Source organism: Monodelphis domestica, chromosome 8 (genome assembly GCF_027887165.1).
Source record: "Monodelphis domestica isolate mMonDom1 chromosome 8, mMonDom1.pri, whole genome shotgun sequence".
NCBI lineage: Eukaryota > Metazoa > Chordata > Mammalia > Didelphimorphia > Didelphidae > Monodelphis > Monodelphis domestica.
This window is the reverse complement of record NC_077234.1, coordinates 97,769,547-97,789,069: the sequence shown is the minus strand read 5'-3', so window position 1 is coordinate 97,789,069 and position 19,523 is coordinate 97,769,547. Positions and strand designations below refer to the sequence as shown.

Below are 19,523 nucleotides of genomic sequence, written 5' to 3'. Positions count from 1 at the left end.
TGCACATGAATTGGAGAAAATACGCTTTAAAGTTTCAAATTCTTAAATTTTTCATAATTAAAAACATTTTTCTTTGTTAATTTTGTAATGGTTTATATTCTGATGCTTTCAAAGAGAAGAGGGCCTTCATTTGTAATCACAAATCCACTGGAATCCATGGCATCCATTTTGTGTAGAAAAAACATTCTCAAACGGGCAGAAACCTATGCAGGTTGTGACATTCATACTTTGCTGATAGGGATTTTTTTATGCTTTATTCTTGTATCCCCAGGGCCAAGCACAGTGCATGGCATCTAAAATGAATATTTGGCTGATTATTTTTTTGGAATTAGCATAGAAAAAATCTCAGACTGTAATGATGCAAATATGTAACTGGAGAGATACTTGGTCTTGTGCTTGACTACCCATGGAGAACTACATGTCCTGGGATATCTTTGAGTAAAGGAGTTTTGGCCTTAGGATTATTTTCTTAGGTTTAAAATTTTTCACATGACCTGATACTGATTTATGGAAAGCAAAATCAGGCAAGCTGGAACACAATACAGATTATATCCCACTATGACAAATTGTTTTCTCTTCATACTTTTTCACTGTAGTTCTCTATACTATATTCCATATGGTTAGAGTTAAATAGTTACCTTTCTCTATATGGTCACTACATGTCTATTATGTGACCTAAGATAATATTAGTATTTTTAGTCATTACTTCATATGGTTAGTTGCTTATCCGTTATTATTTATATGACATTCTCAGCTAGTCACCTCAGGTCATCGGGTCTTTTTCAGTCAAATTATATTCATACCACATTTCCCTTACTCTATAATTTTACATTTGAATTTTTAAGCTAACTGTAAGATTTTATATTTGTCTCTGTTCCTCTTCCTCTTATTATTTTTGGCTTACTTTCTAGCTGTTGACGTTGTTTTGAATCCCAATTCTGCCTCCCAACTTTGTGTCATCTTAAAATTTAAGCAACACCCTTTCTGACCATATCTATGTTATTGTCATAGAATGTTAAAGCTAAATTGAATGAGGTAGCATAGTTTAATCTGTAGTCAGAGGAGCTGAATTTAAATTCCTGTTTGACTTGAGCAAGATATTTAACTGGCCTCAGATTTCTTATTTGTAAAATGAAGGTTTTAATTCTAAGTAATCTCTAAGATCCCTTCAGCTTTCAATTTCTTAGCTCTTAATTTCCTCATCTGTAAAATAATGAAGTTGAACTAGATGACTTGTACCTGTAAATCTATTCTGCACAATTCATTAACCTTTCACTAATTCACTAATCTCTTTGGATAAGATTGTGAATTTACCTAACTCTATGCTAGTAGATTAGTATCAGTAAGATTCTTTGGTCTGAAGGCAGGCTCTGGTACTTTATAGTTGGGTGACTGAAGACCACCAGTCAATCAGTCAATCAACCAATCAATCAACAGGCAATTGTTAAGTAGCTTATGCAAAGACTCAGAGATGTAAGATGGAGTTTTGTTATTAAGGAGAAGCAACTAGTCCTGTTTGTCTAGACCACAGAACATGCCAAGGGGAGTAATGAATAATAAATTTAGAAAGTTAGGTTGGAGCTGGATTTTTAAAGTTTTAGATGCTAAATCAAGGAATGATATTCAACTCCAGAAATAAGTCAATTGTTTGTAAGTTATTGATTTATTATTGTAAGGGGATTAGACTATGCTTTGGCACTTGTGCAGAGGATGGATTGGAGAGGGGAGAGAACTTGAAGTGGGTATACCAACTGGCTATTTCAGCAGATGAGGGCCTGAACTAAAATGATATCTATGTGAGATATTGCAGAGATAGATCTGTAAGTCTTAAAAACTAATTAAATATGTTGTGTGAAAGAGAATTGAGGAGTTGAAGTTACATTGATACATTGTTTTGTTTTGACCATATTGAAATATGGATGCCTATGATACAGCCATATGTGGGATTGGCAAAACAAAACAAAACAAAAAAAACCAACAAAAAAAAGCTGGGACTTCCAGAAATGGAAGATGGAATGTTGTAGGTGAGGAACAGCAAGGTTATATAGATTTGTGAGTCACTGGAATAGACATAATGCTTAGTCCTATTAGAGCTTATGAGTTCACCAAACGAGGGAGAATAGAGAGAGAAGATGACCTAGGTCAGAGCCTTGAGGTAACTTGAAGTAAGGAGATGTGATATGGATAATGATTCATCAGAGATTGGATAGTAGTCAGGTAGAAGGAGAACCAAGAGAAAGGAGTCTCACAAAAAACCCCGAGAGTTTCAAAGACAGCAGATGAGAGGGTATTCAGCAGCTTCAAATGTGGCCGAGAAAGATCAAGGAAGATGACAATTAAGAAATGGCCATTCAGTTGAGCAGTTTAGAGATGACTGGTCCTTTGGAAAGATAGTAATTTTCACTGAATGATGGGGTGGAAGTGAGATTATAAAAGGATTGAGAAATGAATGAGAGAAGTGGAGGAAATGAAAGTTGAGTACTGACTTTGGGTAAAGTCACTTCAATTTTCTGGGCCTCAGTTTACAAAATTGTAAAATAAGGTGTTTCCTTCCCTAGATGATATAAGATTTTCTGACCAGCTCAAAAATGTGATTCCTTGATCTCTGAACCTTAGATTTCTTCTCTATAAACTCAATATAATCATAGCTATAATGCCTACCTTACAGCATGGTAATGAGGAAAATATTTTGCATACATTAGAACACTTTTTACATGTAAACAAATAATAATTTTAGTCATGAAACTTATGATAACATTCCACAACTTGGTCATCAAGTGCCCAGAGGCAGTCATGAGGGTCCAAGTTAAGATAGGGTCTATGTTCTAGGCTAGGAAAATCCTTAAGAAAGTTTATCAGTTCTAGCTGCCTCATGCTCTATGTACTCACCCTTTTTAAGGGTTCACTTGAATCATCAGTCTAGGAGAAGATTTGGAGAATATTTAGAATTAAATAGCAGCTTCCTGGATTTAAAATATTTCAGAGCTAACCCAAGATCCGATCCGAAAAGAGTTTTAGAATTATCTTTTCAATTCAGGAGAATGTTATGGGTTTTTTGTATCACAACCCAATTTATGTAGAACAAAGCACACTAATAATAGATACCATGATAGAAAGGAACCTTTTACCATGGAATGGTAACATTTTATTGGATAGAATGGTCATTTGGTGGTATTCATTATCATTTCAATTGTGTTATTTTGCTTATCTCTACAGACCAGTATTAAGGAAGGATTACTATTGAAGCAGACTAGCTCCTTTCAAAGGTGGAAAAAACGTTACTTCAAACTTCGGGGCCGCACGCTTTACTATGCCAAGGACTCAAAGGTAAGACATTATGAAGCTAGTGGCAAATTCCTATAAAGAAACTGTGGTTGTTTGTAAAAGTAGGCTTAATTCCCCCACCCCGAAACTTATTATAACATTATTTTATTGAGTGAGTTAAGAAAAAATTCAGTTAGTATTGCTCTACTCAACTCTGCCCCATCCAAAGTGGATGGGGATGAAGTGAGTAACCAAAATGCAAAAAAATATCCTGCAACAAGTCAATTTGTGCCAAGCAAGTAGTCCCATAAAGATGTACCTTAGGGATAGCTATATAATAGGAATTCAATTTAATTCCATTTTTATTAAATGAACTAAATTAGAGCTTAACTTTATTTCTGTGTAAAACAAAAATTAACTTAATCTCTATGAAAACAAATTTGAGGATTTTGTTTTAATTCTTTTCATTTTGTAATCACAAATAGATACAACATGATAATGAGGAAGTCAAACTTTAGGCTTTAATTGAATTAAAACTCTTCAGAAAGTACTTTAATGAATCTAATAAGATTTAATCTTCTGTCAATGGTAAAAAAAGACATGTAAAACTAATATTCTGGTACAATTCACTAGTATTCAGTGTGAAAAGTCCTTACTACTATGATAGTTGGAGCAGTTAATCATTAGAATTGTTATTCATACTATTGATATAAAATGCTGTTCAAAAGCAGAAGGAAAAATATTTAAGGTCTTAGTTTATAATCAACAAAACAAAGAGCCTAGTAATAATACATTTCTAGTCCGGGACAATGCTTAAGACATCATCTGCTTAAATATTTTGATTGATCTGTGATCTCAGCAATATGGATATTTCCACCAAAGGAGTAGACCATAATCTATCCATACAGTACAATTTGCATCCACATCTTCTCATAAATTTTTGAGAAGAAAGTTCCCTAGAGTTCTGTAGTTTTTCTCTAGATCACTTGACAGTTCATGACTAACAAATGTATATATAGACATGTATATATGTATGTATATAACTGTCTATTGGTTTATCCATACATTCACCTTTCTTTCTTCTGTTTACCTACACACATCTATGTTCTTTATGCTGCTTTTTTGAACTATTCCACATTCTTAATATATTGCTATTATGCATTTTTTTCTTTCTGTTTGTGTGACCATCCACTTAAATTCTTCAAAGTATGTGATCTGCCATGGAATTATTACCAGAATAGTATTGATGTTTAAAAGGTGATTTGTTTCAGGGAGAAGTTTGGAGTCATGAAAAACAGGACACAATTTCACAAGGGAAATTTGGTTCACTTTTCTTCTCAGTAATGAGCCCATTGCATTCTCCTTTCTTAAATATCTGTCCAAAATGACATTCCAATGGGATGTCCATCATCCTGTGTATTACAATCTGGATCATATGTCTTCCTCATGTAGTTTCTTGAGCTCTTATGTCTCATTTAAAAAGCTCTGAAGAGTCTATCAAGTGATACAATATCATTTGAAAAAGGAGAATCTGGTAAACCTTGCAATCTAAAGAGAATCCCCCACCCATCTGTGTGTGCTCTGTGCTATACAAATTCTGTGACAGAAGTCAATGGCTTTGGCAAGTATATATGAATGTGGATATTTATATCTTCTCTACCTGTCTACACATATATATGTATCTAGTTATTTATCTATCTACATATGTGTACTGCAAACAATAGACACAGTGGGATCTTGTCTTCTTTCCAACTTTTAGTCAACTGTGTTTCTGAAAAGATTTAGTCTGCTTTTTGAACATTTGCAAAAGGTGATTATTCAATTCTCATACCTGTGTCCTTGCTATGTATGCAGATTATTTTATTTTTTTGTAGAGATAAGAGAGAAAGCATATGAATTAGTGGTTCTTAAACTTTTCTTGGTTACCCTTTTAAAGGAATAATAAAGTTTAGGTTTGCTTTTCCTTCCAAGCATTTGCTCTTCTTCCTTCTTCCAGATATCTTCAGAACCTAGTCCTTAGGGTCCTCAAAATTCCATAGTGTGTACCACGGAATTCCTTTGTGAGGACTTGGTCTATTGCAGTTGTTGTTGTCATTATTGTCTTTAGTATGGTTTCTGTTTCCCCATATGACATATTAGGAATTTGATGTGGAATTCTAAACTTGGCGATTCCTTTGTTATTGAGAGAGAAAATAATTTATTATAGAAATCTTATTGCTGAGCTTGAGGTTAGGCAGACCTGATTTTCAACTACACATGCACTTACTGGCTCTATTTCCTTGGGGAAATTATTAAATGCCCATGAAACTTCGACATTCTGCAAAACTCTGTAAAGGTGTTATAATCCGTATTGGTAAAGGGAATTCATTTCCTGACAAAATCAGATGTCCTTGACATAGGAATCTGGATGAATATCTAACTTTTTTTGTCTGTTCATTGTCCTCTTTCTTGTTTCATCTTTAAATAACCTCAGGATGATCTGGCTTATTTGGATATCTTGGCAAACTTTCAGTAGACTTGCTTTATCCTTTACTTCTACTGATTGCTTTATGAGGCAATGCTACTCACAATTTTCCACAGTCTTTTCACATGTAAAGAAAAGGAGGTTTTATTGAGGTGGTGAAGCCCTTGACTTGATTCATCTCTTCACCCAGAAATCAAGTGTTTTCTGCTTGAGGCAGTGTATAGGTCTTTTTGTTACAATTGCTTTACATTTTTAAAACTTCCTTAGGAGATGGTTTTAGTTTATGTCAATAGTTGTACAGCATACCTTTTAAAAGTTATTTTCTAAATTTGTATTGAATTTAATTTTTTCCTCTACCAAACTGACAGTCTGACTATCCACATACTGCTAATTCTGAATTGACTAGTACCTTGGTAACCAGTCATTTCATGTCTACAAAACTATAACTTATTTAATTTGTTGATATTGTTGATGTTGGCCTTAAGTGGTGCTTTCCAGTTCTTTTCTCAAAATACACAGTCATAATATACAGAAATGAGATAGCTGTATAGTCTACATGCCTTAGCCATACCCATTGATTATATCGAAACCATGTTTCCAGTAACAATTCTATTCTCCTTCGTTTCCATCCTTTCATTGAAGTGAACAAGTATTAATGTATTTTTTAAAAATTTCACTTGGAAGGTTGAATCCCCATAGAATTTTGTTACCTCTTTACTTCTTCATTCTGCAACAGTTGCAAGCAGGTAAGCTTCAATTATTTTCAGGGGAATTTTACTTTTGCCATTTTTCAGTAAATATTTATCTTGAACACTATAGTACAAGATGACCAAATGTCCTATGAAAAAATCTCTTTTTGTCTTTGAATACATGGTAAAACCAGTTTTTATCAACTGCATTATTTGCCTTTCTAAGAAGAAAAGATGAAATATCCTTCCATTTAACTGCAATTTCCTCTTGTCTTCTGATTTCATTTTTAGTACAAATGTCAATATTAACATGATTCAGTTTTTCTTTTAATTTATTTCTTTATTGGTCAGTTTGCAGAGATCTCACATTTTAAGCACTAAGTTCATGTTTATGGATCTGAAAACTGCATCATGTTATTCTTTTTTTTTTTTTTAATTTTGATTTGGTCATTTCCAAACACTATTCATTGGAAACAAAGATCATTTTCTTTTCTTCCCTCCCCCATCCCACCACCTCTCCCATAGCCCACAGGCGATTCCATTGGGTATCACAAATGTTGTTGGTATTTGCATTAGAGTGTTCATTTAGAGTCTCTCCTCAGTCATATCCCCTCCACCCCTGTATTCAAGCAGTTGCTTTTCATCGGTGTTTTTACTCCCACAGTTTATCCTCTGCTTGTGGATAGTGTTTTTTAGATCCCTGCAGATTGTTCAGGGACACTGCATTGCCACTAATGGAGAAGTCCATTACCTTCGATTGTACCACAGTGTATCAGTCTCTGTGTACAATGTTTTCCTGGTTCTGCTCCCTTCACTCTGCATCACTTCCTGGAGATCATTCCAGTCTCCATGGAATTCCTCCACTTTATTATTCCTTTTAGTACAATAGTATTCCATCATCAACATATACCACAATTTGTTCAGCCATTCCCCAATTGAAGGGCATCCCCTCATTTTCCAATTTTGGGCCACCACAAAGAGTGCAGCTATGAATATTCTTGTATAAGTCTTTTTACTTATTATCTCTTTGGGGTACAAGCCCAGCAGTGCTATGGCTGGATCAAAGGGCAGACAGTCTTTTATCACCCTTTGGGCAGAGTTCCAAATTGCCCTCCAGAATCTTTGGATCAATTCACAACTCCACCAGCAATGCATTAATGTCCCTACTTTACCACATCCCCTCCAGCATTCATTACTTTCCATAGCTGTCATGTTAGCCAATCTGCTTGGTGTGATGTGATACCTCAGAGTTGTTTTGATTTGCATCTCTCTGGTTATCAGAGATTTAGAACACTTTTTCATGTGCTTATTAATCATTTTGATTTCTTTAACTGAAAATTGCCTTTTCATGTCCATTGCCCATTTATCAATTGGAGAATGGCTTGATTTTTTTGTATAATTGGTTTAGTTCTTTATAAATTTGAGTAATTAGACCTTTGTCAGGGGAGGATAGTGTTATTCTGAGTAATGCCTTAGAGAAAAGGACATATGCCATCAGGTGTAAGTTATCCAGAGGAAGATTTCTATTCAAAATAAGGAAATATTTTAAAATTTGAATGGGCCAAAATGGATTTAGCTGACTCATAAAGTAGTTTCTTGTTCATGTAGGGGCTTGGATGGTTATTTTGGGGGGATAATATAGATGGTATTAATTTATTAGCTAAGTATTTGTCCTGGATGACTTTTGAGGTCCCTTTCATCTCAAAAATTCTATGATTCTGTAAGAATTCAACTGTATAAAGAGTGGGAATGGACTTCCGGTCAAGACGGCAGCGTAGAAGCAGTGAAAGTTCAGACCTCAGAAACCCTTATTTATCGATCGCAAACAGAGTGCTCCTAGGCCACCGAAATTCAAGCTGAACAACAGGATAGACCTGGGGAAACCTCCTCCTGGACTTGGATCAAAAGGTACCGTACCCCAAAAGCCAGAACCCTAGATTACTCAGATCTAAGGGGTAGACAGAAAGAAGGTCCCAGGACCCATCCCCCCCAACCCAGAGTGCTGAGCCCACGTCAGCAGCGGGAACCTCAGGGCTCTGAGGACTCACCTTGAAAGCAACCTGAGCCAGTCTCCAGGGTGCCCAACACAGATGGCAGGGAAACATAGAGAGAAGGGGGAAGCCGGTAGCCCCTTGGCTGGGTCCTTCCATCTGAGTCTCAAGGGAGGTCCCAGCTTTAGGGCACCAGCTGAACCCAATCCCATCAGGAGCCCTCAGAGCTACTGAAAAGACAGAAAATTCAGGGCTGGCAAAGGGGTTGCTCCGAAGAGCTTACCTTGTAAGTAACCCTGGCCAGTTTCCGGGCATTCAACACAGACTGTGGAAGAGGAGGTTGCTGCTTTTTTTTTTATTCCTTTTCTTGGCTCGGGGATCATTCAGCCCACACCACCTGAACCTAATCCCATCAGGAGCCCTCAGAGCTTCTGAAAGAACAAAACCCTCAGAGCTAGTGAAGGGTTTACCTTGAAAACAACCCAGGCCAGTCTCCAGGCATTCAACACAGACTGAGGAGGAGAAGGCTTATTGCATCAGGGCTCATTCAGCCCAAACCAGGCGAACCTAATCCCATCAGGAGCCCTCAGAGCCCAGGCAAGCCACGACACCTTCCCCCTTAGAGAGCAGGGTCTTCTGAAAGAACCAGCTGAACCTAATCCCATCAGGAGCCCTCGGAGCCCAGAGAGGTCACGCATCTCCCCCCTTTAGAGAGCAGCGTCTTCTGAAAAAACAGAAACCAAGAGGCGAAGTCAAGATGGCAGCCTAGAAGGAGCATAGACCTGGCAGCCTGGCCAGAGCTTTGGAGATCCTCCATATCTGCTCCAGCCGTCCAGGAAGTTTAAAACTCAGAGTAAACCCAGCCCAACTAAGCTGAACTCAATCCCATCAAAAGTTTCCAGAACACATGGAAGCCCAGGCTCCCCATCCATTCTCATCGACTGCTGGACTTTAAGCCAATCAAAAGCCTCCAGAGGACAGGAAAGCTCAAACCCCCAACAACCATCCCCCAGAGATTACACCAAGAGATCCTCTGTTAAAGCTCCAAGAGGGGAGACTGATAGAAGTCCCCAAAAAAACAAAAAAATGAGAGGAACAAGAGCACAGACAAATACGGGGAGGAAAGAAGGGGTGAATTTGAACAAACAACAGAAACAGAGGAAAGAAACTACAATAGACAGCTACTACTCACCAAATGCAACAGAGGGGGAGAGATCAGCAAACAATAAACCAGAAATCCCAGCGAATTGGATACAGGCTGTGGAAGAACTCAAAACATAACTAAGAGAGGCTGAAGACAATTAAAAATTAAGATAAGTCATCTGGAAACAGAGGCACTTGAACTAAAACAAGAAAATAGTGTCCTGAAAGCCAAAATCATCCAGCTGGAAAATGAGGCAAAGGAGATGAAAGATGAGGCAAAGGAGATGAAAGACGAGATAAAGAGGATGAAAGACAATCTTCAAAGAAAATCAGACCAGAAGGAAAAAGACGACCAAAAAGCCAGAGATGAAATCCAATCTTTAACAACCAGAGTAAAACAACTAGAATCAAGTGACCTCACAAGGCAGCAGGACACTATAAAACAAAACAAAAAGAATGAAAAAATTGAGGAAAATGTGAAACATCTCATTCACAGAACAGATGATTTAGAAAATCGTTCAAGAAGAGACAATTTAAGAATAACGACAAAAGAAAAAGCCTGGACATAATACTAGAGGAAATTATCCAGGAAAACTGCCCTGAGATCCTAGAACAAGAGGGGAAAGTGGAGATTGAAAGAATCCACAGATCACCCCCTGTATTTAATCCCCAACTGACAACACCAAGAAATGTTATAGCCAAATTCAAAAACAATCAGATGAAAGAACAGGTATTACAAGCTGCCAAGAAGAAGCCATTCAGATACCATGGAAACACGGTGAGGATAACACAGGATCTGTCTGTATCCACACTAAAGGACCAAAAGGCATGGAATACGATATTCAGGAAAGCAAGGGAATTAGGCCTACAGCCAAGAATAAAATACCCATCAAAACTGACTATATTCTTACAGGGGAAAGTATGGTCATTTAACACAACAGAAGAGTTCCAAGCATTCATAAATAAAAGACCAGACCTGAACAGAAAATTTGAAGTCCAACCACAGAACTCAAGAGAATCATCAAAAGGTATTAAAAAAGAGGGGAAAAACAACAACAACAACAACAACAAATTTTTAAGAGACTCAATAAGTTAAAATGATATGTATCCCTATAAGAAAAGAGGTCATCGACAACTCTTAAAAACTGTTGCTATCACCTAAGCAGCTAGAAGAACTACACTCAGAGGGAACAGTGACAAACTGTATAGGATGAAAGGACAAGATAAATAGGTATATAGATATATGCATGCATAAATACATATACATGTGTATGTATATATATATATATATATACATGACTAAAGTTAAAAAAGAAAAGAGGTTATGACTAAAAGAAATGGGAAAAGAAACAAATGGGGGTAAATTTATATGTCACAAAGAAGTTCAAGGCAGGAGGGGGGAGAACATCGATACACTGGAAGGGTAAAGAGGTTGGAGATAGGAAATACTCAACTCTTATGTACTTTGAAACTGACCCAAAGAGGGAAGAACAATCCAATCCATTGGGGAAGAGAATAGATTTGCGCCCTATAGGGGAGTAGAAGGGTAAAAAACAGACTGGTGGGGAGGGAAGCAGTACAAGGGAGGGAGAGGGTGGGGGGGAAATTTTAAAAAGACTACAGGGGAAAATAAGGGAGGGAATAAGAAGGGGGGGTAGAAAGAGAAGTACAAGGGGGACTGATTTAAAGTAAATCACTAGACTAAAAGGTAGAGCTGAAGAAGAAAGGTTAGAATTAGGGAAGGATATCAAAATGCCAGGGAGTCCACAAGTGACAGTCATAACGTTGAAAGTGAATGGGATGAACTCACCCATAAAACATAGACGAAAAGAAGAATGGATTAGAATCCAAAACCCTACCATATGTTGTCTCCAAGAAACACACATGAGGCGGGTAGACACCCACAAGGTCAGAATTAAAGGATGGAGTAAGACCTTCTGGGCCTCAACTGACAAAAAGAAGGCAGGAGTGGCAATCATGATATCTGATAAAGCCAAAGAAAAAATAGACCTGATCAAAAGGGATAGGGAAGGTAATTATATTTTGTTAAAAGGGACTTTAGACAATGAGGAAATATCACTAATCAACATGTATGCACCAAATAACATAGCACCCAAATTTCTAATGGAGAAACTAGGAGAATTGAAGGAAGAAATAGACAGTAAAACCATATTAGTGGGAGACTTGAACCAACCATTGTCAAATTTAGATAAATCAAATCAAAAAATAAATAAGAAAGAGGTAAAAGAAGTGAATGAAATCTTAGAAAAATTAGAATTAATAGACATATGGAGAAAAATAAATAGGGATAAAAAGGAATACACCTTCTTCTCAGCACCACATGGCACATTCACAAAGATTGACCATACATTAGGTCACAGAAACATGGCACACAAATGCAGAAAAGCAGAAATAATAAATGCAGCCTTTTCAGACCACAAGGCAATAAAAATAACAATCAGTAATGGTACATGGAAAACTAAATCAAAAACTAATTGGAAACTAAACAATATGATACTCCAAAATCATTTAGTTAGAGAAGAAATCATAGAAACAATTAATAATTTCATCGAGGAAAATGACAATGGCGAGACATCCTTTCAAACCTTTTGGGATGCAGCCAAAGCGGTAATCAGAGGTAAATTCATATCCCTGAGTGCATATATTAACAAACTAGGGAGAGCAGAGATCAATCAATTGGAAATGCAAATAAAAAAACTCAAAAGCGATCAAATTAAAAACCCCCAGCAGAAAACCAAACTAGAAATCCTAAAAATTAAGGGAGAAATTAATAAAATCGAAAGTGATAGAACTATTGATTTAATAAATAAGACAAGAAGCTGGTACTTTGAAAAAACAAACAAAATAGACAAAGTACTGGTCAATCTAATTTAAAAAAGGAAGGAAGAAAAGCAAATTAACAGCATCAAAGATGAAAAAGGGGACATCACCTCTGATGAAGAGGAAATTAAGGGAATCATTAAAATTTACTTTGCCCAATTATATGGCAATAAATACACCAATTTAAGTGATATGGATGAATATATATACAAAAATACAAACTGCCTAGACTAACAGAAGAGGAAATAGAATTCTTAAATAATCCCATATCAGAAAATGAAATCCAACAAGCCATCAAAGAACTTCCTAAGAAAAAATCCCCAGGGCCTGATGGATTCACCAGTGAATTCTATCAAACATTCAGAGAACAGTTAATCCCAATATTATACAAACTATTTGACATAATAAGCAAAGAGGGAGTTCTACCAAACTCCTTTTATGACACAAACATGGTACTGATTCCAAAACCAGGCAGGTCAAAAACAGAGAAAGAAAATTATAGACCAATCTCCCTAATGAATATAGATGCAAAAATCTTAAATAGGATACTAGCAAAAAGACTCCAGCAAGTGATCAAAAGGGTCATCCACCATGATCAAGTAGGATTTATACAAGGGATGCAAGGATGGTTCAATATTAGGAAAACTATCCACATAATTGACCACATTAACAAGCAAACCAACAAGATTATCTCAATAGACGCAGAAAAAGCCTTTGATAAAATACAACACCCATTCCTATTAAAAACACTAGACAGCATAGGAATAGAAGGGTCGTTCCTAAAAATAATAAACAGTATATATCTAAAACCATCAGCTAATATCATCTGCAATGGGGATAAACTAGATGCATTCCCAATAAGATCAGGAGTGAAACAAGGGTGCCCATTATCACCTCTATTATTTGACATTGTACTAGAAACACTAGCAGTATCAATTAGAGAAGAAAAAGAAATTGAAGGCATCAAAATAGGCAAGGAGGAGACCAAGTTATCACTCTTTGCAGATGACATGATGGTCTACTTAAAGAATCCTAGAGATTCAACCAAAAAGCTAATTGAACTAATCAACAACTTTAGCAAAGTTACAGGATACAAAATAAACCCACATAAGCCATCAGCTTTTCTATATATCTCCAACATAGCTCAGCAGCAAAAACTAGAAAGAGAAATCCCATTCAAAATCACCTTAGACAAAATAAAATACCTAGGAATCTATCGCCTGAGACAAACACAGGAACTATATGAACATAACTACAAAACACTCGCCACACAACTAAAACTAGACTTGAGCAATTGGAAGAACATTAACTGCTCATGGGTAGGACGAGCCAATATAATAAAAATGACCATCCTACCCAAACTTATTTATCTATTTAGTGCCATACCCATGGAACTCCCAAAAAATTTCTTTACTGATTTAGAAAAAACCATAACAAATTCATTTGGAATAACAAAAGATCAAGGATATCCAGGGAAATAATGAAAAAAAAAACACAAATGAGGGGGGCCTTGCTGTCGCAGACCTCAAACTATATTACAAAGCATCAGTCATCAAAACAATTTGGTACTGGCTAAGAGACAGAAAGGAGAATCAGTGGAATAGACTGGGGGCAAGTGACCTCAGCAAGACAGTATACGATAAACCCAAAGATCCCAGGTTCCTGGACAAAAATCCACTATTCGATAAAAACTGCTGGAAAAATTGGAAGACAGTGTGGGAGAGATTAGGAATTGATCAACACCTGACACCCTACACCAAGATAAATTCAGAATGGGTGAATGACTTAAACATAAAGAAGGAAACCACAAGTAAATTGGGTAAACACAGAATAGTATACATGTCAGACCTTTAAGCAAGACACAGAAAGAATCACAAAATGTAAAATAAATAATTTCGACTACATCAAATTAAAAAGCTTTTGTACAGACAAAACCAATGTAACTAAAATCAGAAGGAAAACAACAAATTGGGAAAAAATCTTCATAAAAACCTCTGACAAAGGTTTAATTACTCAAATTTATAAAGAGCTAAACCAATTGTACAAAAAATCAAGCCATTCCCCAGTTGATAAATGGGCAAGGAACATGGATAGGCAGTTTTCAGATAAAGAAATCAAAACTATTAATAAGCACATGAAGAAGTGTTCTAAATCTCTTATAATCAGAGAGATGCAAATCAAAACAACTCTGAGGTATCACCTCACACTTAGCAGATTGGCTAACAAGACAGCAAAGGAAAATAATGAATGCTGGAGGGGATGTGGCAAAGTGGGGACACTAATTCATTGCTGGTGGGGTTGTGAATTGATCCAACCATTCTGGAGGGCAATTTAGAAATATGCCCAAAGGGCGATAAAAGAATGTCTACCCTTTGACCCAGCCATAGCACTGCTGGGTCTGTACCCCAAAGAGATAATGGACAAAAAGACTTGTACAAAAATATTCATAGCTGCGCTCTTTGTGGTGGCCAAAAATTGGAAAATGAGGGGATGCCCATCAATTGGGGAATGGCTGAACAAATTGTGGTATATGTTGGTGATGGAATACTATTGTGCTAAAAGGAATAATAAAGTGGAGGAATTCCATGGAGACTGGAACGACCTCCAGGAAGTGATGCAGAGCGAGAGGAGCAGAACCAGGAGAACATTGTACACAGAGACAAACACACTGTGGTATAATCGAACGTAATGGACTTCTCCATTAGTGGCGGTGTAATGTCCCTGAACAATCTGCAGGGATCTAGGAGAAAAAACACTATCCATAAGCAAAGGACAAACTGTGGGAGTAGAAACACCGAGTAAAAGCAACTGCCTGACTACAGGGGTTGAGGGGACATGACAGAGGAGAGACTCTAAACAAACACTCTAATGCAAATATTAACAACATGGCAATGGGTTTGAATCAAGAACACATGTGATACCCAGTGGAATCACGCGTCAGCTACGGGGAGTGGGGGGGAGGAAAAGAAAATTATCTTTGTCTTTAATGAATAATGCATGGAAATGATCAAATAAAATACTATAAAATTAAAAAAAAAGATTGGGAATGGATAAGAGAGAGCTACGCCAAGTTAGAACACTGGACTTGGAATCAGGAAGGCACGAGTTTGACTCATCTCAAATATTTGCTAACTTTGTGACTCTAGGCAAGTAACTTAGTTTCTCTCAGTCTCAGTTTCTTCATCCTTAAAATAGGGATAAATATCACCTCACAGGTTTGTTATGAAGATTAAATGTGATAATATATATGAAGTGATTTGCAAACCTCAATGTGTAATATTAATATTACCTATTATTTGTTTGTCTTTCCTGCCTCACTGTTAATACTGAGTTTCTCATCTATTTTTTTAACCATTGAAACATTATGTTCAAAACAACTTTAAAGAATATACTCTAATAGATTTTTGATCTCATTGATTTGAGACTTCCCTCCAACAATGTAGATTGTAACCACATCTATTCCTGGCCATCCTATGAAGTTGTTATGCATTTACTCCCTGAAGAAGACCACTCAGTTTACTATGTACTTGCCTTGTTTTCTTATCACATCCAAATGGTACTCCTGGAGCATTTTTGATGTCTACTTCTCATCCTTCACACTTGTCATATGACCAGCCCATTTTCCTCTCTGTTTTACAATTCCTTAATGACATCTTTTATTGATTCCCCGCACCCTGTTTCCCCTGTAGTTCCTTGTTGGTTATATGTTTCAGAAGCTCACATCTACCATGTACCTCTCTCTTCTTTTTCTGATACTCATCTTTTTTTCTTAGAGTGTGGTGTTCCACATTTTTTTTGACATATGGCAATAGTGATAAAAAAAAAAGATCACAAATATATACAACTTAGCTATCCATGGTATGTTAGAATTGCTTGACACAAAAGTGTATTTTTAAGGTCAAAATCCATGAGTTTTTTTTCAAATAGTGAGGTAGAAGGTGTGCAAAGGAGTATGGACAGAGTCTGTGGCACAGCCCAATTGAATGTCATGCAATTATTTATAATAGTTTCTGCTAATTTTCTCTACTATGGCTCTGTTGTGAAGTTTTTGTGTTTTTATTTTTGTAATTTGATTCCCCCCCTTTCTTTTTATAAGAGAGTATGGGTTTATGTTGTTGGAGGGAATACTTATATTGTTGAATGCTGAATTCATGAATTCATTCATTCATTCATGAAAAATATACAAATAGCAAGAGTTATTTAGAATCTACAGATGATTTTTTTAAAAATAGCATTATAAGTTTGTGGATTATAATTATACTTTTTGTTTATTCACTGGGATTTTAATACCAGGAACTCTTTCAAAAGAGAAGTAACTAAGTCTTATCTGCAAAACACCTTTTCCTACATCTTCCTAATTATTTAAATAGCAATTATTATAAGAGTGATATTGTAATTAAAATATAGCTAATGGTAGCTCTTTTGAGATTTGTATGTGATGTATTTTTGTTCCTTTCATTTACAGTCTCTAATATTTGATGAAGTTGATCTCTCAGATGCCAGTGTAGCTGAATCAAGCACAAAAAACGTCAACAACAGTTTCACGGTATGTTGCAGTTCTGGTAAATTTAACCTAAAGCAATCCAGGGACTTCTAAAAAATGTACTTATTAAAATTGTCCATCATTGTACTTATTTTACTTATTGTTGAGGTACTTATAATTTGAATAAAGTCAGTACTCTGGCATCATTAAGTTACAACCTGATGCACTATTCTGATCATGTTCTTTTTATATGAACTTTTGAGTTAAATGAATTTCATGTATGAAATAGACTTTTGATTTTGTTGATTTCATATTATTTTTTTTTAATCAGTAGGGGTTAGTCCATTTGTCTTACAAAGGCATATTCTTTGTATTTCTCATTTATCTTAAATCTTAATTGGATAGTACTTTTGTGAGGACAAAAATCTTAAGCATAAGAAAAATTTAAGTTTGCATTTAGGGAAGTGAAAGAATGTACACATGATCATTACAAGCTTTTGTTGCATGGTATGAGAGAACTGTTAATTTTCTAGGTCATGTGGATGGAAGTGAAGGGATAGAAATGATTTTTATAGAGTTACACAGCAAAGATACCTGTTCTCCCATATTCAGCATCTTCCTTTCTTCTGAATTCCCCCTACAAAATTGATCATATCTTAAAATGTGCTTTTTTAAAAAGCCTTCCCCTGATCTTGGTATCCTTTCAAACTACTGTTTATTTCTTTCCTCCTTTCAGTTAGAAGGATTGAATTCAGAAGGATGATTGAGAATGGCAGGAAGTAAAACCTCAATACTTGAATTTTCAGTTTCACTGTCATCTAATTTTTAAATGGTTTCTGATAATTCTCTTTATTATGGCTCTGTTATAAAGCTATGGTTTCTTATTTTTTAATCTTATTTTCCAAACTTATTTTTGATCAGGTTAGCTAGTGTTTTAAAATAATTTTTCTTAGTTAAAATAAGCTTTTAGTTTTGCTTATTACTTTTATAGTTGTTTTGGTCATTTCTTTGCAAAGGTCTCTGGTTCTTCTCATTCCTTTTGTACCATAGCTATCATCCAACCCCATCATTCCAAGAAAATACAAAAAATAGGCAGTAATATCTGGGTGAAAGACACTAAACAATGGGCCCATTGGGGGGAAAGGAGTAGTGGTAAGATACACATTTGCAGTATGTACACCACAGAAAAATTGAAAGTGATTGACAGTGATAACTATACACTGACTGAGAAAAATAATCAAATGAAACATTTGAGGAAAAGAACCATTTCTCTAAAATGAATGTGAACAAATACTTCATAGCAAATGAGGATGCAGTGTGATAAAATGGAAAGAGTGCTGAATATGTCATCAGAAGACCTGGGTCAAATCTCAACTTCCTCATTCATGAAATACCTAATTGAAATAACTAATGACACTTAACAGTTCAAGGGTGGTATTATAGGGCCAGTAATCTGATTTTGGAAGGGTATACTAGCCCAGGGCAAGCAGAGCCAGACCTGGAGCTAATAAACACAAACACTGTATAATAACAGGACTGTTTAGTTTAATAACTAAGGGAAAGGTGAAAAGGGATTGGAATACCTAAACTAAAGAACATAAATCCCCCCACCCCGCCCCAAACAAGCTGGTAACCTCAGAAAGATGGTATCTGTACGGTCAGATACCTATCTACCTAAAAGTCCCAGTTCCTATAATACAATACACTTCTCTAACCCAAATTACCCCCTTGATAGAGGTAGTAGGGAGGTAAGCAGGACCAGGGCTTTTGGTGTCATCAGCAGCTCTGTAGAAATATCTCTCAGCATTGACAATATCCACGGGAACAGGCAGTTGGTAGATGGATCACAAGGAAAGCCATAGGAGAGAGAATATCTAGCTCTCTAGGTCCACCCTAGAAGACTAGACAGAAACTCAACCTCCTGCCTGAACTGTCTCTTAGAAGAAGCAACAGCCTTGTCACTTCTCCAGAGCTCTGGAACCTTCCTATTTCTGCTCCTTTCTTTCCTTATAACGCTTATTACATCTGTTTCCCCATATATAATAAGAACATTAGATTTGATAGACTTTAAGGAATCTTTCAGTTTCTAGATCTTATCAATAATAAATTATGGTACTAGGATAATGAAGACCAAAACTAGAGCTCCTAAGGAAAAAACTCAATAATCTAATTAGAGTTTACAGAATTTAGAAGAAAATTTGGAGAATGTTCCAGAATAGTAGACTCTCAAAAGTAGAATAACAAAAATGCAAAAATACAGAGATAGAAAGAAAATGAATACAACAAAATTTAAAAGATATTAGAATGCACAAGACTACTAAAAACCAATGTTAATGTAATTGAAGATAGACTATAATGAGGAAACTTAAGAATTATTGTTCTTCCACAAAATCATAAAAATAAAATGTGAATGCTGCATTTCAAGAAATTGTACAGGAAAATTGCCAAAACTATTAGAAGCAAGTGGCAAAGTAGAAACTAGGGAAATCACAGAACACCAAAAGGAAGCCCAAGTCTAACTCACTAATAAATGTCTTGATCAAATTTTAGAACTATACATTAAATTATGAATTTTGTAGTTAGGAGAATTAAAATTTTTTCCATATTATAAGAAAATCAATTTGAATATGATTATCACAAGATTATTC

The 19,523-nt window shown here is 35.9% G+C and overlaps 1 protein-coding gene across 9 annotated transcripts in view; it reads left to right on the top strand.

Moving 5' to 3' along the window:
* The window catches only part of DGKH (diacylglycerol kinase eta), a 239,208-nt gene that overhangs the window by 91,804 nt on the left and 127,881 nt on the right, over nt 1–19,523 (top strand). For all 9 annotated transcript variants that reach the window (XM_001363032.4, XM_016425028.2, XM_056807290.1 and 6 more), the window contains exons 3-4: nt 3,217–3,327; nt 16,858–16,938. In XM_001363032.4, the coding sequence (XP_001363069.2) occupies nt 3,217–3,327; nt 16,858–16,938 (192 nt within the window). The remainder of the gene's footprint in view (nt 1–3,216; nt 3,328–16,857; nt 16,939–19,523) is intronic.